This window comes from Periplaneta americana, chromosome 6, assembly GCF_040183065.1.
Source record: "Periplaneta americana isolate PAMFEO1 chromosome 6, P.americana_PAMFEO1_priV1, whole genome shotgun sequence".
Classification (NCBI taxonomy): Eukaryota; Metazoa; Arthropoda; class Insecta; order Blattodea; family Blattidae; genus Periplaneta; species Periplaneta americana.
This window is the reverse complement of record NC_091122.1, coordinates 97,701,591-97,728,513: the sequence shown is the minus strand read 5'-3', so window position 1 is coordinate 97,728,513 and position 26,923 is coordinate 97,701,591. Positions and strand designations below refer to the sequence as shown.

Sequence of the window (26,923 nt, the reverse complement as noted above, 5' to 3'; positions counted from 1 at the left end):
TTCAGGTGTGAAATTGAACTGAAAGATTTTATCATTCATATATATGAAAAACAAAATGGCATGCTGCAAACTGCAAGAAGTACAAAATATTCCGTTTAACACTACTGACATTAAATCAGCTTTCTGTCGCTTATTCCGTTGGTGAATCATCTTGATTAAAATCTCATTTTCTATATAAATGTGATTGTAACTCACTCATTAGTCATTAAACACTACTAAAGTTTACTAATTGTATTTAAAGATAAAAAACACATGTTAGGTCAATAATGTATTTTACTAATTGTGTTCAATTTAATATCCAACACTATACTATAATACTGATTGTATATCACTGCACATTATTAATTTGACTAGAAGCCATCCATTAGAAGCCTTGAATTCTGGTTTATCTAATTTCTTTGCCAGTTCAAGGGTTTGCTTTGCAGAATAAATCTAGAAATTGGCGTGTTCTTTGAAAGGTAATGATGAAGAACACACTTCCACAACAGTTCATTTATTTCAACATAAACAGTTGCTTTCTGGTTCCTTTTATGTCACCAATATTGGCCACAAGCCACTAATTCATTATGATCTTTATTTTTTAAAGTGTTACACCTGAGTTTTCCACAACTGAACTTCAACTTTATTTCACATATACTTCGTTTCTATTTTTCCTTTAACTTGATAACTTTTACTTCATTACTTAATGTTGTTGTTGTTGTTTTCTAATGCCAGGCGTTTGACAGTAAAGTCATTTGACCTCTTGCACTCCAATATTTTTCAAAGATATTATCATGACCAGCCAATGAAGCACAGATTTTGAGGTGTTCCGAATCCATTTCTTGGTTTGAGTTGCACAATGGGCAGTTAGGGGACTGATATATTCCAATTCTATGCAGGTGTTTGGCCAAACAATCATGGCCTGTTGCCAATCTAAATGCAGCTACAGACGATTTTCGTGGTAAATCGGGAATTAACTGTGGATTTTGATGCAGAGAGTTCCATTTTTTCCCTCGGGATTGTGTTATCAAATTTTGTTTGTTGAAGTCTGAGTATGTAGATTTAATAAATCTCTTCACAGAGTAATACGTAGATTTAGTAACAGGTCTGTAAGTAGCAGTGCTGCCCTTCTTTGCTAAAGCATCCGCATTCTCGTTTCCCAGGATTCTACAATGGGATGGTATCCATTGGAATACAATTCTTTTATTGAGTGATATTAATTGAGAGAGCATTTTAGTTATTTCTGCTGTTTGACATGAAGGTGTGTGTTTAGAGACGATTGATAGAATAGCTGCTTTGGAGTCTGACAATATAACTGCATTCCTAAATTTATTGATGTGGCATAGAAGATTCCTGAGACATTCACTTATTGCAATGATTTCACCCTCAAAACTTGTTGTTCCATATCCAAGTGATCTATAAAGTGAGAAGAGACAGCACGTAACACCTGCACCGGCACCTTGTTCTCTGGAGATCAAGGATTTATCGGTGTATAAATGAAGCCAGTTTTGTGGAGGGTACCTAATATTAATTGTCTCTAAAGACAATTGCTTCATTATTTATTTTCAGTGTTTACTTCTGATTTCAGTATTTCTTCTGTTAAATTTAGATTATATTCTATATTTAATAGAGTTAAAGGGTTTGGTTTAATTTGTAAGTTTTCTTTTAAATTCGGGATATTGATTTTCTGTTTTGATTCTTGAACAAGGGATATGAAACTTTTTTGAGTTTTCAATCTACAGAGAGGACTGTATGAATGCCAATCGTTTCCCGGTAATCATTACTTAATGTTAATGTCACATTTTACGCAACTTTTTTTTTTTACTGTGAAATCACTATGCTTGTGCTCCATCTAGCTACGACAGTATACGGGTGTGAAGCATTGACAATCTTTGAAGGGATTCCTCTGTGTAGTCAACAGGGTAATAAAATTTATAACCGACAGGCCAATACACCCTTGTACCCTCTAAAATTTTGCAAAGAAAACTTGTTTTCATCTTAGTGACCTACATATTTCGTACATTTCTTGAAATTACACGATGTTTCAAAATATAATTTACATTAAAGTAGTGTGCCCAAAATATTATTTTCGTTTTGAACAGTAGCAGGCAGTTTCCATTTTCGCGTTGGACAATTTTCGTTTTATTCAGGAAAAATTACACATAATACATATAAATTTTGCCGGGACCAATAAATTGTTCCGAAATAGACAGGATTCCGCATTATTCAGGTTCCAATTTGAACAGGTTTCAGTGTATATGCATAAAAATAAATTCTGCACATTATGTACAATAATGCAATATTACACTTACAGTAGTCGAAATATAAATAATCACATTGTAGTTATGCATCAGTCAACTAAGTGCCGAGATATGGTACTTTCCTTGTTGATGCATATTACTATGACACATTTTGATACTTATACAAGCACTGAGATAGGCGTGTATATTATTGATGCATAATACTTTGGCATATACTGTACACAATAATTTAATTAATACCAAAATACACTTTAAGAATCCAATAATACTACTACTACTGCTACTGCTGCTGCTGCTGCTGCTGCTGCTGCTTTACTTATTTACTTATTATTTATTTTCTTACTTATTTATTTACTTATGTACTTATTTATTTGTTCATTCATTCATACTGGCAGAGTTAAGGCCATAGGGCCTTCTCTTACAGTCTGCCATTTTATGTAATGCTCGAAGTCCTTTAGACACTAATAATTCATTTTAATAGACAACATTATTCTTTATAGCATAAAAAACGTACTGAATTAAAAGGTACAAGAAATTAAATGTTGTTCCTACATATTAATTTCGAAGGATATTTATAAACATAAAATTTGTGTAGAATACTCAATATGATTTTTTTTAATGTATTATTTTTTAGTTCCAAAATGCACAAATTTTTAAGTAACCTCCAAAATATTAAAGAAAATAAATGTAGACAACATTATGGAATATTATTGGCTAGTTATGTAATTTCTTGGAAACTCGCCCTTGATCTAAAACATTTCAGTGATGGAGAAACAAAAACAAGGTGTATGATTAAGGCTGCCAAATTAATCTGTCCAAGTTAAATAAAAAATTTCGAGAGCATTTTATTTACCAGATGCGTTTCTAACAATTTGCCGCTGACTGCCCTAGCTATTTGATGAAGTGACACAAATTACAGTTTATATTTCCCATCCTACTCTGCCCTTCTAGTAAAAACAAAGTATTGCATATTCTTCTTTGTTGACGTCGTACAAAATTTTGTCCAATATTCTTTTGAGAAGATTAACTCCATATGTAGATGAAATTATTGGGGATCATCAATGTGGTTTTAGGCGTAATAGATCAACTATAGATCAGATATTTTGTATTCAACAGATAATGGAGAAAAAATGGGAGTATAAAGGTACAGTGCGTCAGTTATTCATAGATTTCAAAAAGGCATATGACTCGGTTAAGAGAGAGGTTTTATATGATATTCTTATTGAATTTGGTATTCCCAAGAAACTAGTTTGATTAATTAAAATGCGTCTCAGTGAAACGTACAGCAGAGTTTGTATAGGTCAGTTTCTGTCAGATGCGTTTCCAATTCACTGTGGGCTAAAGCAAGGAGATGCACTATCACCTTTACTTTTTAACTTTGCTCTAGAGTATGCAATTAGGAAAGTCCAGGATAACAGAGAGGGTTTGGAATTGAACAGGTTACATCAGCTGCTTGTCTATGCGGATGACGTGAATATGTTAGGAGAAAATCCACAAATGATTAGGGAAAACACGGGAATTTTACTGGAAGCAAGTAAAGAGATAGGTTTGGAAGTAAATCCCGAAAAGACAAAGTATATGATTATGTCTCGTAACCAGAATATTGTACGAAATAGAAATATAAAAATTGGAGATTTATCTTTTGAAGAGGTGGAGAAGTTCAAATATCTGGGAGCAACAGTAACAAATATAAATGATACTCAGGAGGAAATTAAACACAGAATAAATATGGGAAATGCGTGTTATTATTCGGTTGAGAAACTTTTATCATCCAGTCTGCTGTCGAAAAACTGAAAGTTAGAATTTATAAAACAGTTATATTACTGGTTGCTCTTTGTGGTTGTGAAACTTGGACGCTCACTTTGAGAGAGGAACATATGTTAAGGGTGTTTGGGAATAAGGTGCTTAGGAAAATATTTGGGGCTAAGAGGGATGAAGTTACAGGAGAATGGAGAAAGTTACACAACACAGAACTGCACGCATTGTATTCTTCACCTAACATAATTAGGAACATTAAATCCAGACATTTGAGATGGGCAGGGCATGTTGCACGTATGGGCGAATCCAGAAATGCATATAGAGTGTTAGTTGGGAGGCCGAAAAAGACCTTTGGGGAGGCCGAGACGTAGATGGGAAGATAATATTAAAATGGATTTAAGGGAGGTGGGATATGATGATAGAGAATGGATTAATTTTGCTCAGGATAGGGACCAATGGCGGGCTTATGTGAGGGCGGCAATGAACCTCCGGGTTCCTTAAAAAGCCAGTAAGTAAGTAAGTATTGCATATTCTTTGCCTCACATAAAGGAAAATTATGTCAATTTATACGTAATAATTGTACTGTTACATACTTGTAATGAGCTGAAAGTTTGCACTTCAGTTTCAGATCAGTTCTTAATTAAAATGTTTATAATTTTTATGCTGTGCTTGTTATTAGCTTAGAAATGTGTATTCTAGGTACTACACTTCAATACTTATAAAATTAACAGTGGATTGATGTTCTTCTAAGTCTGAACTACCTCATCCAAGCTACAAGCTGCACATACTGAAAGTATTTTCCTGGTTTGTCAGATATGCATCAAAGTATAAGCTGTAGGAACTTACCACTTAGCTGCTTGATGCAAAACTTTTAATCTTGGATTCGAGCGATGGTACTTATATTTTTCTTTAATAATAAAGCTACATTTAAAGGAAGGACGACAAAAGTGTGTGTACACTTAGTTTATCCTCTAGTAAGACAAATGATATCAAAATATAATTTTTTTTTAATTGACCCTTAGCTGGTTAGCTGAATTCTTGAAATATGGTGGAGGAACACTTCATGAATATATACATAATTTGATACTACAAATTTGGAATGAATAAAAAATACCAGATGAATGGAAAATGACATACATTATACCCGTACATAAAAAAGGAGATGCAGATATTTTCCATAACTGTAGAGGTATATCATTACTAAATACTACATATAAAGTTTTTTCTTCATTAATACTGAACAAATTACGATCATATACTGAAAAAATTATTGGGGAGTATCAAAACGGTTTCTGTCAAGGCCGATCTACTTCAGATAATATATCATCAAGTTGATTAATGAAAAAGTAGGGAATTTAATCAGGAAGTACATTATCTGTTTTATTGATTTTGCTAAAGCTTATGACTCAGTACATTGAGAAAGTCTATGGAATATAATGGCAGAATTTGGAATACCTTTGAAATTAATCAGATTATGTAAGGTATGTATGGAAGATATGGTAAGCAAAATAGTAACAAATGGAATTATATCAGAAGAATTCGTAAATAAAACAGGATTACAACAAGGTGACGCTCTCTCGCCAATCTTATTTAATATAGCATTCGAGAAGATAATATGACAGACTTAATATCAGCTGGAATAAACCTGGGTGGACAATATAAAATTTTTGCATATGCTGATGATTTATTATTAATAGGAAGAAATGAGCTTGAAATAAGACAGCTATTTATTGAATTAATGGAAAAAGCATAAAACATTGGATTAAATATTAACTAGAGTAAAACAAAAATATGGTAATTGCTAAAACAAAAAGGATTCCCAATAGCCTTAAAATAAATAATTATATTTTTGAAACAGTCACTCAGTTCAGATGTCTTGGTGTTTTGATAGAAATTCTAATGACAGAAAACATAACAGATTACATAATGCAAACAAAACTTTTTATGCTGTTCACAAATATTATCTTCCCATTTTTTAACCAGAAATTTAAAAATCATTTTGTACAAAACACTAATCCAACCTGTACTATTATATGGATCAGAAACATGGAGCTTAACTAAAAAGAAAAAACACAAATTAATGGTTTTTGAAAACAAAGTGTTGAGGAAAATTTTTGGTCCAATTTTTTACCCACTTGAAAACAAGTGGAAAATTCGACATAATAATGATATTCACAAACTTTATAATCAACCATCAATTTTAGATGTAATACGGACCAGAAGATTAAATTGGGCAGGACATGTTATACGTATGGACACCTTTAACAACACAAGGCCACTGGGAAGATCTTGAAGTAGATGGAAAGATGAAATTCAGAAGGAATGAATGGAAATGGAAATTACCAGCTTGGAGGAACTAGCAAAAGACAACAGAGTGTAAGCATTTTGTGAAATCGACATGGAGTCGACATGCTCCATAATGTCATTTGGTTGATTGATTGATTGATTGATTGATTGATTGATTGATTGATTGAAAAAGTAAATTCCGAAGATTTTCGACCAGAAAGAAGTTACCATGACTCCATTAATTTCATTTACAATCGCATTAATACGAAAATAACTTAAAACAACTTTAGCTTCTTTCAAAAAGCGTTCAATCTGAATTTCACTGGATGTTGTGTTCGTACATGGAAAATAAATTTCTAAAATTCAGTATTTTCACAAAATTTTGGAAAAGTTTCTTGCCTATTATGTGTCTAATAAGCAATGTTAGGAACAAGTTTTTTTTTTTCAGTAATGAACTCCGGCAGTTAATGATAAAATTTATAAAATAAATGCAGTGATTGATATCTCAGTTGTTGTTAAAAATATTACATATTAGTTGAAAAATGTGGATTTTTAAAAGTATGAACAGCCCTGGTTCCTAAACTAATTGCAATGATTGCTTTTCCTGCCGAGTTTACAAGTTCTTTAGTGTGAACTAACTTTCTGAAAAAAAAAGTGGACCAATTTCGTGGTGAATTGACAAGGAATGATCCTATCTTGAAAACAAACAAAACTGCTTAAGAAGTCCAGAGCTATAGACCAATATCTATGAACATTGTATTAGCCAAAACCATGGAGAGAATGGTGTCTGATAGACTAAACTGGCCATGCCTGGTCAGCTCATGCAGAGGCTTGGGCCTGAATTAAGTAAGGCCTAGACTTAACTCTGCATGAGACACTAGGAGGGGAGCCTCAATCCCGACAGGCGCTTCCCAATGGCTGATAGGGGAAGTTTCTGTAGATATATAGGACAGGTGTGAATAAGGCTTAGCCAAATGAACACCCACAGATTAACTGAGGCGAAGAGGATGCTCAATGGTCATGAAGGCAGAAGAGGATACAAGAACTTCCAACAGCAGAAGGAATGGAAGAGGCACCTCATTTTAGGGAGGGGCAAACCAGGCTCCAAAGTCGTGGTGAAGACACCTGGTTTAGGGGACGAAAGGCCCGATTAAAAATGACCTGGCCCTCCAGGTTGGAGGTTGGGCATGCGGCTGACAACCACTCTGTAAAATCAATACCGTTAGAAAATATAATGAGCCTTGGATTAAGGGGGGGGGGGGGAACTAAGGCCCTGGGATTCAAGATCAATGTCAAAAAATCTAGGTACATGAAAATTTCTAGAAGCTATGAACCTCAGAATAATACCAACAACAACAGGAATGAAATTCTAATTGGAGGATATATGTTTGAGAAAGTTCAAGAATTTGTATATCTTGGTTCGTCATTGAGATATAGTAATGAATTAAAAGATGAAATTCAGAGAAGAATTAATTTGGCCAATAGAGCCTACTATGCACTTTTATCCTTGCTTAAAAGCGAAATAGTAACCAGAGAAATCAAACTGAACATATACAAGACTCCAATTAGGCCAGCTCAGAATCTTGGACATTAAAAAAAGGACACAGGTACACAAATAGTAATTTTCGAAAGAAAGATACTGAGAAGAATTTTCGGAAATGTACAGATGGGCAATACATGGAGTATCAGATACAACAAGGAGCTGCACGATATGTTTAAAGAACCAGATATTGAATCCTTCATTAGAATATTTAGATTGAGATGGTTGGGACATGTTCGACATATGGAGAACCTTAGGAAGGCTAAGTTGGTTGCCACACAAAAAATAGAGGGAAGAAGGTTGAGAGGAAGACCACGATCACGTTGGATGGATTGTGTGGAATGTGATTTGGCGAGGCTTGAAATCCAGAATTGGATGAAGCAGGCTGAGGATCGTGAAAAATGGAAGAGGATCATTAATGAAGTCAAGGCTTTCTTGGGCTGTACTACTAATTAAGAAGAAGAAGACTAAATTGGAATTTAAAATCAAATAACCTAATCTTACCAGCTGAGACAGGTTTTAGACCTTCACACTGAACAAATGAGCAGACCATTTGTCTATGTCAGGATATAAAAGACTCTTAACAAATCAGAAGATGTTCAGTTTACTGTATGAGTCTACCTAGGTATATCTTGTTTTTCAATCTTTCTCAACATGTAGTACACTAAATTTGTAATTTAAAATTCTGTGGCACACACATATAATCTAAATTTATGATTTCTAACTGGGGAGGGAGGATTTTTTTCATAAAAACAAGTAAAACCCGGTATTTTTTAAGGTTGGTTCATAGTGACATTTGTGGCAGAAGAAGTTGCAGTTTCCTCGGGGTTCTCTTGTTTCCCCATTGTATAGAGGGGGCTGCCCTAGGGACGAATCGATTTGACTGGGTATGAAACCTGGATATGTAGTGAACCTTAGTGTAGTCAGTTGGTGTAAGTTTGGGATTACGCATAGCTTGAGGGTCAGAGCAATAGATCTAGTAAGGTCGCAGTGGTGGGTCATAGTGCCCCCGCCCTACATTCAAATTTAATTCAATTCAAGGTTGGAACGATATTATAACTTAACTGATCTGGGAACCCTGATTGCGTGTCAGTAATTCTCTTCTCTGCCACTCACACATCTACACTCTGTTTACTGAATGTTGACTTGTGCGGCATTCGCTGAAAGTTGACTCTTGTGGACACATTTTTATACTATTTTCATTTTAATTTTTTCCAATTTTTGCTACCACAACCTTATATTTTCATTTTTTCGCTGCACACCAGCGGAACATACACAACACACTACTGTGCCTCGGCACACTGGTTGAAAATGGCTGATCTATATGGAAGACTAATGTTCTATATAAACTGAACAGTGGGTGTAAGAGATAATATGTTTAGATGGCTATTCGAATTCATATCACAGTGGTTTTGTGCTACAAGATCTAATAATGTGATTTTTAGATGTAAACAACTACATATGGATTTACTACAAGGCTTGGTGCTCAATACAACTTTGTTTAATATCTATATGAACGACCTTCAACTAACACTAGAAAAAACAACATGAAAGTAACCATGTATACTGATGATTTAGTTGTATGGATACCTAACCCAAGAAAACAAATTGTATCCGCAACAAAAACTGCTCAGAAAACACTTTTAGAACTTAAATGTTTGTGTTAAAATAACCTGAATGTAAACACTGAAAAAACAATGGTTCAGCTACTCGTATTTACTCTTAAGTATAAAAAGAAAAGAAATACACCTGAAATACAATGATAAAGAACTCAACCAAACAAATGGAATGAAATACCTTGGACTTAATTTTGACAATAAATGACTTGGGAAAACCATATGAACTCTATTACTGATAAAGCAGGTAGACACTTCTCCCTTTTGAAAAGATTAACTGGGAAAAAATGGGGTTGTACTAGAGAAATCTTAACAGAACCTACAAAATATATGTTAAATCAGTCCTCAAAAAAAGGAAACTTAATCAGCATCAAAATCAGGCTTTAAGATTAATAACTGGAGCAGTGAAGACAACTCCAACTACTGCTATGAAAATATTTACAAACAGCCAAAATATTCGTAAAGAGTCAGAAAAACAAGCTTTAATACATTACGAAGAATTGATTAGAATATCTAACAGGGGAACAAAAGGGTATCGGCAAACAGACTCAGAACATAAAAGAACTTTTTGACTGTCGTGAAAGTTATAAAACAAGAGTTAGAAAACCGCATATTGGTAGAGAACCCACTTAACATAACATATTTAGATCAAAACTTCAGAAAATCTAGTACTAACACAACAATAATGAGAGCTTTAGCACTATAGAAGAACAATTATTTACAAAACTTTGTTGGTCTGTGCATGCGTCAGTCTTAAAGAGTGACACAATATACTATTCACCGCCTCCTTCCTAATTGTCAACCAATAATGGGAGAAGACATTACTCACATAGACTTTCAATGAAGTAGAATATTTTCGCATTTTTTATACATAATAACTCAAAAAGTAGTAGTCAGATTCTAATAAGGAAAAAAGTATGTTGAAGAGTATTGTTTTTGCAGATTTCTAAGATGTTTGAGTTGCCGCAGTATAACAAATGTAAGACTTCTTAATTGAGATTTGTTTTATACTATTGTAGTGTGGGAAAAATATGTTTTTGAAGTAGAAATCAATCAACGATAATTTTTTTTCTTGAAAAGATAAGTGGGTAGTTGCAGTGTATGAAATCGTCTAAATACATTATACTTTATGTTGAATAAACCCCATATTAATAGAATGAGTCTATAAGATTTATCACTTGTTAAAGGTTTATGTCTGACTGCTTGTGGTCCGTCATGTAATGTGCATACATAAACATTATTTATCTTCAAAACCCAACAGTGCTTTAAAAATAAGCATTTATTGTTTTGATTTACTTAAGGGCCAGACTAAAATGTTTAATCAATTGTCTCCAGTCTTTTCAATTGGATTTTTGTAACAAAAATCTTACTTAAGGTAAAGAAATGATTCTGTCACTGCCTTTTTGCAGAATATGGAAAAGACAAGTGGAAGAAATGTCTTGATCACGTTAAAAATAATTGAGAACAATATTTTTGTAGTGCTAATGTATTAGACAGTGAAACTGACAGAATAATTTTGTTAGAAGTTTAAGTGATAGTAGTGATGCATCAGATAACTTGTCAATCAGTGCGACATTGGTTCAGATAAATGGAGGAAGACTCTACCTCCAGTGCAACGGTAAGGTTTAGTAACCTTCTACAGCAGAATTTTGGCAGTCGTTAATCCATAGTAACCATCAGTTCAAAATATCATCGTACAGAATGGCTGCAAATCCTTATAGATGGATCACCCAGATCACCTGAAAAGGAGCTGGACTTACATCTTCTCTCTTGCTTTCTATTTGTCCTCTGCTTAAATTTCAAGTAGTGTATTAGATCTGATATGTTCTTGTAATTAAGCTTGTAACTTGCATTGGCTTGGCTATTTAGTAGTGCTGATTCTTACTACTGTGTAATGCAGTCGTAATTTCTACAAATTTCTTCTTTCTTGTTCTTACTAGGTTTCATAAACTAAACAGCCTCTTAAACTATTAAGTGTTGCTGCTTGAGTGTGTTATTAAATGTTTATGAATATTGAGTTCACGATTTTTATTATGATTATTGTTACGAAATACTGTGTTATTGTTTGAAATGATGATTGCAAGTGTTTTCCACTTATCTGCTGTTGTTAAAATTTCCATTGGAAATCTTTTTCATTTGTCTACTATTCCGATTCCCCAATATAATTTAAAGATTGGGAGTTAAAAATACGGTTTTTTTCGTGCGTTTTGAAGGCATTGACATTATGTCACAATATTAAACTGGATTAGCAGGTAAAAGAAATCATGTACTGCGTCCTCATCTTATGTGCAAGTATGATGGTAGACTTTTAAAGCTAACAAGTTGTGAGAATATTGCATGATATCTTGTTGTAATGTTTTGTCTATGCATGTGATTTTCTAGGAAATAATGTATTTAAATATTCTATTGTAAAGAATGTTCTGTTCAAGGTGAACTATTTTTCTGTATTCTCTGAGTTTGGAGATGAAGTGTACTGTTAATTCTGTTAGATTATGATTAAGAGTGGGATCTGTATGATATATATTTCCTTATAATTTACCATCAGCAAATATTTTCATAATGTGAATAAAAATGGAATATAATTAATATGACATTTTTCCTTTCATTTTGGCCTTTTCTGCTAAAAATAATTGTAAACTATGCTTATTTGGAGTAATAGCCATAATAATAGTGCTTCTGGTAATAAAAGTTAAAAAATAACAACAAAACACCAGCATAGCTCAAGGTAAGGGGCTAGTAGTCAGATTTGAGGTTGCACTCAGGTGTGGGTTCGAATCATGCTTGGGCTGATTACCTAGTTGGGATTCTTCTGAGGTTTGCTGCAACTGAAGGCAAATACCAGGTAATCCTTGGTGGATCAGTCTCCAGTTCCACTGACATTAGATAATCTCGCATTTGATACAACACCTTTAAATAACCAATTATAGGAGGAATATCAGAAATAAGAAAGGATGTCATAGTAACAGTAAAGAAAGCAGTCATTTAGGAAGTGAAAAGATCTGTAGATGCTGCAAATTTTGTAACTTGAAAGATTTCTAGCACAATCTGGATCGAAAGATTTCTAGCACAATCTAGATCAAACTTTCAGCTACATTTTTCGAAAATCAGAGTTATTTCTTTTCTTCATGGTTACAAAACAATCATTTCTGACTTATAAAAACGTGATGTTGGCGATTATGAGCTGTGAACTTAACAATTGCTTATCTGTAGTAAATATGTTATTTTATACTAGTTACATCAATTAAATGTACCTATAAAAATTGTTGAATATTTCCAACACTTTCTGAAAAACTACTTGCAAAACTGGATATGAATCTGCTAAGATGAAACTCTTGCAAGAATTTCACTTGAAAGGATTTGCTTTCATCCCTCTAAGATTTGTCCTCACATTAGGCTTAGACTTGCCACTTTTCACAAATGTTATACTAGATTCAGGTTAAATTGTATGGCAATAGAAAGCCAAATGTTCCTTATCAGTGATTTCGTGGATGACATAAAAATTGTATGCAAAAACTAACACCAAGTTAAAACATCTCAGAAATGCAGTTGAACTTGGTTATAGCAACCATGGTTAGTGCAACACATCGACTACAGTAGAGGTTATTAAGAAGTGCGGTTTTGATATGTGTTAAACAAATGTGATTTATTATTAATGGCACATTTTACTTACTAGGCAACTTGTTTATAGTGACAGTTATAGTGTATATTCTTTAAAAAAATTCATGGTCTACATATAATAAACAAAAACTGTTGTTGAGAGGAATTTGCTGATAGCCAGTAATGTCATTATGACAGTTTTCATTTACTGTGACAAAGGCGCAAATAGTTGATGTTCTCTTCTAAACACCTACTGTTGCTGCTGCTGCCATCACTACTATATTACCACTATTACTATCACTATCACCATCACCACTACACTGCTACTGCTACTACAAACTGGAATTCCAGGAAAAGAATATTGTACTGTATTAAACAGAGACTGTCATCGAGAGGAATTGGAAGGTTGCTGGTAGGGGTGTGGAGTATGCCAAACTGTTCTGTCATGCCAGCAACTCATTCCAAACAAGAGAAAGCCAAGTTGTGTACCATACTGTAATTCAGACATTCAGTTTGCAAACTGGTATTACATACAGTACAATAGAGTAAGATCCAAAGGAAAAAAAGCTACAAGTGTGTAAAATTAAGTTAATGTTGTAAAACAAATCGAGAGTGGTAAAAAGAAAGCTGATTTTTGCCGTGAATTTTGTTTTGTTAAGGTAGAATTGAGAATGATACATAATAGGTGCAGTATTTTGCAAAACAGAATCAAAAAAATATTACAGATTGCTTTACCCATATTTTTAATTGTGAATATTGTGTGCATTTTAATTGTTGTACATTATATTTTACTCCGTATTTTATTATTTTTTTTATAATCCAGTCCATTTTTATTTTTCAAAATTATGAAAGCAAGAACTGTGTAAAATATGAAAAAGTTGTACTGTAGGCCTATATAATATTACAAATTAAATTGTAGTAGCGTACAGTACGTAATATTGTGAATGTATTTCTTCTTTGAATTTCATTCACTGTGTTTATTTACTTTTCCTATATTTTACAGATATTTAGTGAAAATACATGTATGTCTATTGGGATAAATAAATATGCTCAGTTACACGTTGTTGAAGGAAAATAGTTCAGATATTAACAGCTACACTAATTTCCAAGTGATTGAATATTGACAACACACACATCTAAGAATCCAAAAAGGCAGTGTAATAGTTCACACTAAATGAAAAGAAACTCCAGAATGAAATATCAGTAAAAATTAACAAAACTGCTTGAGGCTGAATTAATGTTTAAACTATTAACCCTTTGAGTGCCAGTCACGATTACATTGTGATTTTATAATTTTGCTGGAAGTGCCGGTCACGATCTAATTGTGGTATAGTTTTCATTTTGCTGTTATTCTCCAGATGGCAAAGACCACTGTTGTGTTCTGCTAAGAGCATAGAAGAAGGTGCAGTGTGTGAATTTACTTAATATTTTTTACATAATACTATGCAAAGGGGGTCGGCACTATACTTGTTTTTTTGAAAGATGGGACATGACAGGAGTGTTGCGATCGGAAAAACAACTGAATGTCACATAATGTGGTAGGTCTGTTGCTATGGTAACAATGGTTGAATTGCCAAACTTACCGTTCCCATGTGGCGAGTGCTTAATAGCTCTCTTGGCAACATTTATTGTGCACACTATGTTAGCATTGCTAAGTTTCGTCTTTGATTCTCTGTCTATTTTCGTATTGTTTTCTTACTTCACGTCAATTGTCAATGAATATTTTGTCAGCCATCTTAACGTCAATTGCTAGCTTCCATCATCTGGCAGCGTGGTAGTCCATATTAGCAACATAGCACTGTAGTTCCAAGCTTGGCTGCTTAACTGTCATGTCCCATCTTTCAAAAAACAAATATGAGAGGGTTAATACCTACAGAGTTCCGTCATTAATATATTCATTTGAGCTATTTGGAGATTCTTACACCAATATATTTGAATTTAATTTGCTCACATGACTGCTATTATTGAAATTTAGATATCCATATTAGGATAAAGTGTCTGCATATTTCAGTATGGAAGGGGACGAGGTATAAATATTTATAATTTATGTAAATTACAAGAAAACAACATGCATCATTACATCTCCAAATCCCATAACAGCAATAATAATAATTATAGTTTTATTTTCCCTGGCAGAGTTAAGGTCATCAGGCCTTCTCTTCCACTCAACCAGGATCAAATCACATACAGAAAAATACATACCGGTATACAAATATTAACTTAAAAATAATAGTAAATATCATTGCCAGGTGTATTGTTGAGTTAGATATTAGGTACAGCGGATGCTGCAGCCAGGGCTGGCGCACTGGATGGCTCTCTGGTATATTGGCGCGAGAGGTGGCAGGACATTCGAAACTACTTGAAATATAAAATTTGGTGGCAATGGGAAGGAGAATGGTCTGCACAAGAGGGAAACAGATTACGAAATATAAAGAATACTGTTAGAGTTTGGGATTCGTCTACAAGAGCGTCGCGACACGAGGAGGTTTTACTCACCCGGTTGAGGATTGGCCATTGTCATCTGACACACGGCCATCTCCTACGTGGCGAACCTCAGCCGGAGTGCGATATGTGCCATGTTCCACTTACGGTGGGACACTTTTTATTGCGTTGCAGGAAATATGACCATGCACGGAAGCAATATGGAATTCGGCCGACATTACGTGACGCTCTTGGAAATGATTTTAATTGTGCAAATGCAGTTCTGAGATTTTTATCAAATACAGGTTTGGATAAGGTGATTTAGTTTTTTATTGATCCGTTTTACTCATCCTCCGGACCCTTTACATCCGGAGGTTACATTTGTTGTTTTATATTTGATTTTACATTGTTGACATTTCGGACTTTATACATCCGAATATTTTATAAAATTTTATGGTTTTAAAATATGATTGACAAGTTATCTCTGGTGGCCTTAGTTTTATTGTTTTATTTGTTCGTCTTGAATACCACCTAGTGTGGTAGAATTGCTCACTTTTATGATTCTGTAGAAATCACCTTATGTATACTGCATTTGTGTGCCTCGTTTTATCGTGACAACGCTTTTTAGTTCTTTTAGCACTCTGATTATTATATTATTTATGTATTTGTTACATTAAGAATTTTAGATAAGGGCGCAAATAGCCATAGTAGCTGACGCGCCCTTCTTAAACCCTACTACTACTACTATTAGGTACAGGTCGCACAGAGGATCTGAAAGCCTGGATGGCGTCACTTGGAAGGTGGAAAGAACTGAGCGAAAATGACAAAAAGCGTGCTCTAAACATCCAATTGAAAACACTGACCTCTTACCATAGGCCGTTAGTTGGAGCCCTCAGCTCTGCAAACCCATCCATTGCGTCACAGCTCGAATCATCATCATCATCATCATCATCATCATCATCATCATCATCGTCGTCGTCGTCGTCATCACTGATACCACCGAAGTTTATGATAATGGAGTCTATGACGTCATCAGAAAATAATTAGCGTTCCATATAATTATTTTGAATTTCTTTTTAACATTTTCACAAAGGACACCAATTTGATTCATTTTAGAATAGTAATCCCCATATCACTGCTAAGCTTTCGAAATTAGTAGGGCATTTGACACACATTTGCTCACCTCCAGCGTGCATCATTGTTAGGTGCTGGCCCTTTGATACCGGTGCTAGAAGTCCATGTGCTTAGTTGTTGCTCCAAGTCTTGCTATGCGAGTGGGATGACAGTATGTGTGACTGAGATACACAATATTCCTTCCCTCAGCTCGATAAATTAGAAATTTGCTTCAGATGTTTGTGTATTTTTCAACCAATAATGACTTATTAATTGTTTTTGTTTTCTTCCCAGAAAATCCCAGTTTTTTAAGCAGAGTTTCTAACACTAGTATTGTTCATATTTCATCTTTCAGTTCCAGTGATCATTGGAACGCGTTTTTTGGTGATATAAAAATCATACACTATCTTTCGTACTACAGTCTCATCAAATGCGTCTAGTTTCAAGACACTGCTTTTAATTGTTTTCTTCTCTTATCCAGCATTTCAAGAGATGTACCATTGCCATATTCTAGTTTCCTCGTTTCTGTCACAAGTTTTTGGACACTACTACAGGACACATCTGTAGCCATTACCACTCACTCTTGAACTTTTTTTTAACAAATAGTGGGTACTTGACTGACGTCATTCACCCATATGAAGCCAGTTATGTAGACCAATTTACCAACAGTCGTTGCCCAGTGTGCGCCATAGGAGACTGGTCTACGCTACACCCGTGATGAGATGAGATGATTATGGAGATTTGTTGGAATGCTACAGGGGAACCAGAGTTCCCGGAGAAAACCCCTATTACCTGGACCAGGTCTTGCCCAACATAAATTATAAATGGGGGGGGGGGGGGTACACTGGAGATCGAACCTAGGTTCGCAGGATTATAAGTCCAGTGCTCTAGCCATTAGATCACTGTGGCAGCTTCGCTCTTGAACTTTGTGTAGAGGAATTTCATTTTCTTGAGAAACTTCTTAAACAGCAGTACACTATTTATGACTACCTTGGTTTGACTATGAAGCTTCTTCCCATTTCACTAACTTATAAACACTTAAACTAATTCTACATAAATAGACAATTTAAATAAATACACATACACACTTACAAATGCTACCATTGAATATTTTTAAAACTTCTGTAATGTAACACATTAGTGATTCACTAAAAACACGTATTAGAGAGTAACGAACGACTGACAGAGAAATGTTTTGCAAGTGGACTTTACTCCTGACCAGGAACTGATACCTGCCATTTAAATCTCAATGGTCACGAGGCTTTCAGATCTTTCACGGAAACTGTACTTGCTACCGTACTTAACCTCTGCAGTGGCTGAATGGTCACACCTTCAGACTGTCAAGCAGGCGGCCCGGGGTAGATTCCTGGTCAGGTCTGGATTTTTTTTCATTGAAAAAATCCATAGTGACACTTGTGGCGGACAAGATTGCACTTCGAGTTTTTCCCGGGGTTCTCCCATTTTTCCCCAAATTAGGCATTTACATCATTCTGTCACCATTGCTCCATTTCATTATTTCGAAGCGTTCACCGAATGCCAGCCGGCGGCGCATGGAGGGGGTTGGTCTAGGGTCAGGGTTGTCTGCTCGAAACCTGGACCAGAGAACCTTAGTGTGGTCGGCCGTTGTGGGTTTGGGAATGCGTCACCAGAGGGCTAGTGCAATAGATCTGAACAAGGTCGCAGTGCTGGGCCATAGTGTCCCCCCTCCGTTAAATTTAATTCAATGCTACCGTACTTAGTCCACATAGTGGTAGCAGTATGCACCTGAGTGATTCAGTCTCGAGCCTAGATGAAAAGATGGGGGGAATTAGAGACACTTAACAGGAAATATCCTGTTGCATTCCTTATATCATTGTTCCAAAATTACACATATAGTTTGCACTCACTCTTACTACCAACTCCAAGTCATATTATAAATATAATCCAGAAACATTACAATTTAATGAAACTTATTGTGTTGGGATCAAGTCATTACAATTGACAAAACAGATTATAAAGTTCGAGAGATTTTCATTACACATAAATAAAAAATGTGTTCACCATGTTTTGTTTGTTCGTTTTTTTTTTCACCTTTTTTTTTTTTTTTTTTTTTTTTTTGGCAATATCCTTTTTGGAATTTATCTTATTCAATAAAAAAATAAGTAACTTATCAATTTACTGTACATTGAACCACAAGTACTCTGGCATTACATAGTCATATTCCCAGAGGTCATATGGTAGAATATCTTCAGAGCAACCATCTGCCTATTTACAGTACTCTGTCATGAGCCACAAACTTAGTTTCTGAAGAAAATATAATTTCTAAAACCAAGTGGAAACTAAAAACAACAAATTTATACAGAAGGCCAATGTTAAGCTAAGCTAAAAGAACACAGTTTCATTGACATAATTATCCGATAAGCAAGTATAATATCAAAATATATCTCTGTGTTAGTCCTGTCTATTACTTATCTTCATTATTTGATAATAAGTCATTACATTATGACCTAATTATGCAATATATTAGTAGAGCCCGGGGGGGGGGGGGACAAACATTTTCACCATTAATGGCATCATCAGGTCCCATTCTTGAGAACGAGATAAGTTAAATATGTTCATTTAGCATTAATCATTTAACATGGGACCTGATTTATAATTTTGTTTTGAGGAATACACATTCTGAATTGTCACATTTGACTTTCGAAATGACCACCATGATTGTCGAGGCATCTTTGAGCTCTGTAAGAAAGTTTATCACTCTCATTACAACACTGTCATCATTTCTCGAGCATTCACTGCACTCCATTATTTTCCCGAGAAGTTCGACCCTTACGTTTGATCAAGCATCATATACAACTGATTCCATGGTCCCCTGAAAAATGTAAAGAAGAGAAACATTCTCCAACAGTAATGATAACTCTGCCTGCAGGAAATGCAGATAATGTTGAGCTGTCAAGGTGTTTGGAAACTCGACAGGTCCGACAAATTGGTTTCCACCAAATGTTTACTGAGTACCTGGTTTGGAAATGTGTTTTCTCAGATGCATGTGGATTCTCAAACCGGTCAACCCACACATTTGCTTTTCTTGTGTTTGTGATCCCATCTCTGTTGAAAGTTGCTTCATGTGTGAATAAAACCTTCGAGCAGAAGTCACGGTTGTAAAGAAGTCAAGTGCAGAAGTTTTCATGTGTGATGTAATCATTTGTTTGTAGAGCCTGGACACTTTGGCTGTGGAATAGGCATAAACCAAAGTCATGTAGCTGAGGGATGTGCGCGCATTCTGTTCAGAATTAACTGAACTACACCCTTACAGAGAGGTTGCATACTGTTATCAGTAAATCACAAGTAAAATCATTAATTTGGAATTGTGTTTTCTGTAGATACCGTTGCAATTCGGACTCATAATGATTAGAACTTTTCCACTCAAAATAATCCCAGGAACACATAGGTAAGCTATGGACATCCTGCTGTGGGACACCTGTATATTCATGGAAGCTTACAAACAAGACATTTATCATCACAAAGCTGTCTCATTGGCTATGATTAATGAACATTACAAAGATCATGTACACATTAACACAGATAGCTCACTCAAATAAACTGAAAATCAAGTAGGAGCAGGATTCCATTGCCATCAATAAGATGCTCTATACCAGCAGCTTCTAGTGCTCACTCTTATAATATTGTAATAGATGCAGCCCCTTGTATTCAGCTTTTCATAACCGACGAAAAGGTAAACACTATGTATATTTTCAGTTTGTAAATCAGGCTTTCAAATTTGCTGAACTACAAACCAGGCGTATACTCCTACAGAATATCTGATCCTATGTCAGGAATCAGACAAAAGAGAAAGTATTCTTCAGTGGATTCCTAGCCACTGCGAACATTGAGAAAGGTCGTACATTCTACACCAGTGATTAGCAGGATCATCTGTGACATCATCTCTCAGAGTGAATGTGTTCTCTTTTAAGAGCATCGGCATCCAGAACTCTTGAGTGGCAAAGAATAGCTGTTAAGCCTGAATTGAACTCTACAGTGACGTCTTATATATGTGATTTCGTACATATGATACAATTATACATTTCCAATAGTATTGATAGTGTGGTAAATTAAGATATTTTAATTCTTCATAATTAGAATTCCTATGGACATAAAATGAAATTATTGTAGCAACTGCAATGCAAAGAAACACTTAACAACTTGTCTTTCGATTGTTGTATTACACCACCGATCATCTCACTCACATTTGTAACATTCTGAATAATGATGCTTTAAATTTAACTTTTTTATATGCTGAAGTACCTACAAAAAATTTAACAATATTTGTCATATTCCCATACTCCATAAATATAAATAAATGTTCCCACACCTAATAACAGTGTTTATATGTTAATGGTCTTATACTAGTACTTTATCCATCAAATTATTTACACTCACTTCAGTATATAGACAAATTACCACGTATAAATGAAATGAGAACTTAACCAATTCTCCCAAACTACCTATTATACAACTTTATATACCGGAGGTGAAGGACACTATGATAAATATTGAATTTTACAGGAGAGCTAAATGAAAGTGCTCTTTACCTTGATACCGTATGGCACATAGTACCCTTTCCAACAGGCTAAATCACTACGTGTAGGAAGTAGTGCTTTTGCACCACTGAGAAAAGTGCAAGTAATAAAATAAAAATATGCAAACATCTCAATTTAAAAAAAAATGGACATACTGTGTTCTTTACCTCTGGTGTACAGAACTGTACTAGCTTGCTGCTGCACAATTCCTGTGCTTCTCTTCAGGTCCTCATCTGGTCTGACCTTGCTCCAACATCACAAATTCAAAACCTGCTGACCACTGTTCTGCACTATCCACAAACTTCGAATGGTATTAAATGTGTGAAAAATTGCAGAGGAAAACTCAAACCTTTAAAATAACTAACTGGTTTAGGACACATGTTGCTTTGTGCAGTTGTTTCTTAATAGTTAGAATGAAATGATCTCAAATGTAATTCTTTCACCCAGTGAAGATTGTGTGTCAGGTTCCAGTTTAATAACAACAATAAGAGTAATGATATTATAATAACAATAATAATACTGATGATGATGATGATGATGATGATGATGATGATAATAATAGTTTAACGTTGTGGAAGCAAGTTTTCTGTGTTGAAATGTTTCTGTAATTAATAGTTGGAATAAAGAGTGAACATTGTTTTTGTTAAGTTGCTGGAAACGTGTAGATTATTTGTGTAGAATGTTGAAGAAATTATCGTATGTGTATAACAAACAACCGTTGTTGAGTGCATTCTTGAAATTAACATTTGATTGTTTTGGATGTGGCTATATTTGACCTTTCAGAATTATCTATGAGACGAAGATTTCATATAGGTCCTCTTAACTATAAATAAATATCTTAATTGCATCTGTGATATGTATCAGTTTGTGAACTGTGGTTTTCGTTTATTTATTCTTCTTACAAGATTTTTGTTCCTAATATTATATTTGAGACTGTTTGTGTAAATATGTGTTCAGTTGATTTTATTCATGATTTTGTAATACGATAATGCTATTAAAATTGTAATTTAGAAACATTTGTACAACACTGGTCATAAAAATATAATTAAGTATCCTACACAGTAATAAGAATAATAAATGACAGCTATGCCGAATGTTTTGTTGATCAGAAAGAACCACAAATGACATTCTCTCAATCAACTATTCATTAGAAAGGTTTTAAAAATTTTCCTAATTTATTCTGCTCTTAGGTCCATGTACTATCTTCACAATCTGATATCCTTACAGTCCTTTGTTATTAACTTGGTTCTCTCATTTTTATATATCGGTTTGGTTTGCTGTATTTTTGTTATTCTGATTTAATCTTTTTACAATCTGTTCTATTCATAACTAATAAGCCAGTGGTTCTTAACCTTTCAGAGACTGCGGCCTGATAACATTTTTTTTTTCTATAAGACGAGGAACTGATCCCAACAGAGTTACTCATAAATACCTTTCGAATTTTTTTTAAGTTCATACATTTAACTAACATAAGTATGTATTAATATAATGAAGTATGTGTTACCACATGACAGCCAGCAAAATTCCAAATGGAAAAGATGATTTTGACAATTGGAGCCCATTTCATCACACAATTCTTTTAACATTCTTATATTTAAAGCATAATCACTGTAACAGATTGAGATAAGACTTCATTAAGATCAGGACCCATTTTTTTAACCTTTCTCTTCAATTAAACTATTTATAACTTTGAAAATTTCATTGCTGGTAGTGAAGCGATTAAAATGTCTTCCTATATGTCACTTTGATCGCAGTCAATATATCGTACTTTTGTAAGTAAAATGCTGTTCTTTTGGATGTCTGTAGATTTGTCTAATAGCAATGAAAAGATTTCTGTTCTTTAATTTTTTCAATGAGTTACATTTCTGCATTTATTGCCATATCAGATATCTGCCTTTCAACTATCATTCAACAATGGAATGACTTTAATTTTACTTGTCGCAGTCTGGCCAAATACTTTATTACAAGCAGTAATCAAAGAAGACTTAATGAGTTCTTCATAAATGGAATATGGGTTTTTACATTTGACTATCTTTAATCCTGCTTTAGTCGTGCACGGAATTCTGTTACGCATTAAACTATTTCCATTAATATTTCCGTTATCTTCAACCGTTGTCTTTTGATCTCTTATCTAGCTGCCTTTTCATCGTTCACTTTTACACTACAATACAAATTTTCGTTCTGTTCCTGGCCATTAGGGAGCACTGGACATTTTATTTCAAGAGTGCAATTTGCAAAGAAAAATTCCGCATGCTACTAAATAAAGTTATCCATTTTGTTGGTGTAATTTCGACATATATCGAGATTTTAAATTTTCACAGTTTATGTTACATAAAATATCCATTTTATTTCATTTTTGCATTTCGCAGACAATAATTGAGTATTTATGGATCTACTAAATTTTTTTAAATTTTATGTATGTATGTATATGTTTGTGTGTGTACATATATATAGGTTATCTATATATTTTTCTCATCCACAACCAGAGCCATTTTCCTCCCTGCATATCTGAATCCTTTTATTCCACAACAATTCAGAATCAGTCTTGTTCCAGCTGTAAGTCTGTAAACGTATTCTTAGAGGTTTATCTGTGCATTGTTTGGTGTGAAAATAAACCTACAGGCGATAAGGTTTTTGTGATCTATCTTCATAGTGTATCCAGCTATTTTCTAACAACATATGTCCCACTATGTTTCATTATGAATTTCCTCTTCTTACAAATGATGGGTAAAAAGCACCATGTTGGTTCTATATTTCAGCAGCCACATTCCAAAGATGACGATAAGATTTTTAAAAGATTTTATAACATAGATTTGTCTAAAATCTCGAAGATGTGTAGTGGGTAAAATTCAGATGAAGAACAAAATGGACACGAGGGCATTTAAGATGTAGGCATATAAAGCAAAATCCTCATTCTGTTATTTGTATTTCTAATTCTGCTTATGATTTCTTGTTATATTTGTACTTTTCTGTTTTGTTTCATATATTCCTTGTCTAGATTTGCATAATACATATTTATGTCCAAATGTTTCTCATTATTTACTATTATATGTGACAAACTAGTCCATCAAAAAGAATAAGAAGATGATTACGACATGTTACATAGTTTAAATAAAATGTAGGTGATTTCCCCTCTAATTATTTATTCAAAATGAATATTTTATGAAACTATTACTTGTTTAGAATGTATTAACACTTTGTAATAAATTTAATAAAGGAAATACACTTACTAAAACTAATATTTCAACAAATAATGAACAAATAACCACATTACTTTAATTATTACGGCAGTTTTGCCTGCTTATTATTCTGCAGAACAAAATTTTGCGTACGACTAAATACTTAACTTTGAGCCCGCTACTAATGCAGGGTTAATGATATTAAGTGGATGTCACCAGAAGTGAAGTATCAGTTGTTAAAATTTGGAAAATAATTTTATTTTCTGTTTTAAGTGCATCTCTTTTATGCATGAGATGTCGAAAAAATCGTGATGACTCCATACCTTAATTTCCCAAACAGTAACACAATGACACATTGAAGCCATGGCAATTGGTCAGTGTCAGGACATTGTATGAAACCAAATTTTAAATGTGGTCCATGTACTTATGAGTGAATGCAGACTTTATCTTCTATGTGCTGGTAGTTTTCTCCTCTCCTTTTGCTCAACCTGGAGATCTCTCTGTGGACTTGAGGTGGATGCATCACTAGTTGCATCACACACACCTTCAGTATGAAATTTCTTAATACCAAAATGAAACAAAATCCCTTGTCTAGTCCCTTGTCTTTTATTTAAATCTGTACGCCTATTACTTTTAAAAAATCACTATGCTCGTCTTTTGAAACAAGCTCTTATGCATTGCAATGCAAACTTATGAAGAGAGAGTATTCACTATGACTACTGAGCATCGAGAACTGGATACAGACTGCCTTAATCTTTATTTTAATTAAAAAAATTGTCCTTACAACTCTCAACTAATTGGTCAGTGACATCTGCAACGCATATGTTTTTTGTTAAGTTTTGAAAACAGAGGATTCACCGCCCATTGTTATCACTTGCAGGCAATTTTTGTGGCTGGTAATAACAGCAGTATTCCCTTTCCCGAATGTTGAAAGATTACTAAGTCTGAAAAATTTCCGATGGCTGTGTTAGAATTTAGAGTTTAGACATGACCTGGATTTGCACTTTTCGACACAGTCACGAACATTATTCTCCTCAGAATATTTCCACTATAAAATATTTATTCGTGAAAAATGCTTGGAAAAGTAAACTGACAAATTCCAGAATATCTTGGCACTCGGTATAATTGATGCCAGGGCGTGGTACTGGGCTGTTGCCCGGCGGTTGAGAAACATTAATGTTATTTAATTGCAAATTTTCACACCCTTATAATTATTAATCTAATTTACAAGTTGATCATTTTGCATTTCATTACTTTTGTGTATAGGTTATATATAATTTCATGTTGTTTATTAGAGTTTTAATAGTTTTTGACAGTATTTTAAACTGGATAGGCTGTTTAGCGTTAAGAAGTAGTAATGATACGTGATTGACGGAGGAACTTAAATGTTACATATCTACAGAAAACCTGCATTCTTGGTGAAAGTCCACTACTTGAGTACATTAATGTTAGTCCTGATATATGTACTATTCTAATCAATGTTTACTTATATGTTACATTTCTGTTCTGAAATTCAGTTCCATTTAACTACATCATTTTCCTTTTATTTGACTTTAGTTACATTTTAACTTATCTCGTTATTAAAAGTTTGTTCAGAAGACTGATATTTTTCGACATCTGTAAACTTCTTCACTTCTTGTAGCTGACATAATATGAAATATTACTTATCTGAGACCTCCTTTGTCTTTTATTGTGAGTGGTTATTTTGCTAATGAGATTATGTTTTCAGGTCTGAGAAACAGTCTGGTATGCAGAAGAAGCAAATATCATCCTGCCATGTCTCTTCTCAGCCTATAGGTATGTCATGAGTTCATATATATTTATTGTAGTATTTATTACGTAGTGGTTTATTATTTTTAAAGTCAGTAGTATATGCTTGATTATTTTGACCCAGGCATCCCCCTTTATAGAAAATATACTGAAGCTGTAGATCACCTTAACATCTATGGTGCCCTGAATGGAAGTGGACCTATGTTATGTTAGAATGATGGCGGTGATAGTTTATGAAAAATGGTGGAATGCTAACTGGGAAACAGCCTTACGCTGCGAAAATCTGTCGCAGTTAACACCTTTTTCACCACAGATTTCACTTGAAGTTGTTAGAATTTGAACCTAGATCTTCAGTGTGGAAGACAAACATCTAGAAATTTGATAATGGAAGATTAAAAGCATATAAATATACTCCCTTAGCACTTTCATGGTGTTAATTTTCTCTCTTCACTTATTCACGCTTCCTTGAGACAAATTGGGGACATTTCGACCCCTCTACATTTTGCATGTTTATGAAGGTCCAGAAATATATTTGCACTCATTTTCAGTTTCACACTCATGACCTTTGCCGAGTGAGAAATGTTTCTTAGGTAAAAGATTGTTACAGCTTCAGTTTGTTGAGAGTGAGATTGTCTTGTGTTTTGCTTCCACTGGAAGATGTATTTACGAGTATTTTATTTTATGATACTTTTTATTCTTGAGCTGATGGATATAAAAATATTCAGTAGTAGTGTAATGGGAATAACAAAGGAAACAGAAATACTTTGAGGAAGTTTATCCACCACCATTTCTTCAACCACAAATTTTGTTTTCCAGGATAACTTCAATTCCTGTAGGGAACATTTGT

The 26,923-nt window shown here is 34.2% G+C and overlaps 1 protein-coding gene across 6 annotated transcripts in view; it reads left to right on the top strand.

Annotated features, from left to right (window-relative positions):
* LOC138701528 (putative uncharacterized protein DDB_G0282133) overlaps nt 1–26,923 on the top strand; it is a 210,261-nt gene that overhangs the window by 84,011 nt on the left and 99,327 nt on the right. For all 6 annotated transcript variants that reach the window (XM_069828522.1, XM_069828525.1, XM_069828521.1 and 3 more), the window contains one exon: nt 26,036–26,103. In XM_069828522.1, the coding sequence (XP_069684623.1) occupies nt 26,036–26,103 (68 nt within the window). The remainder of the gene's footprint in view (nt 1–26,035; nt 26,104–26,923) is intronic.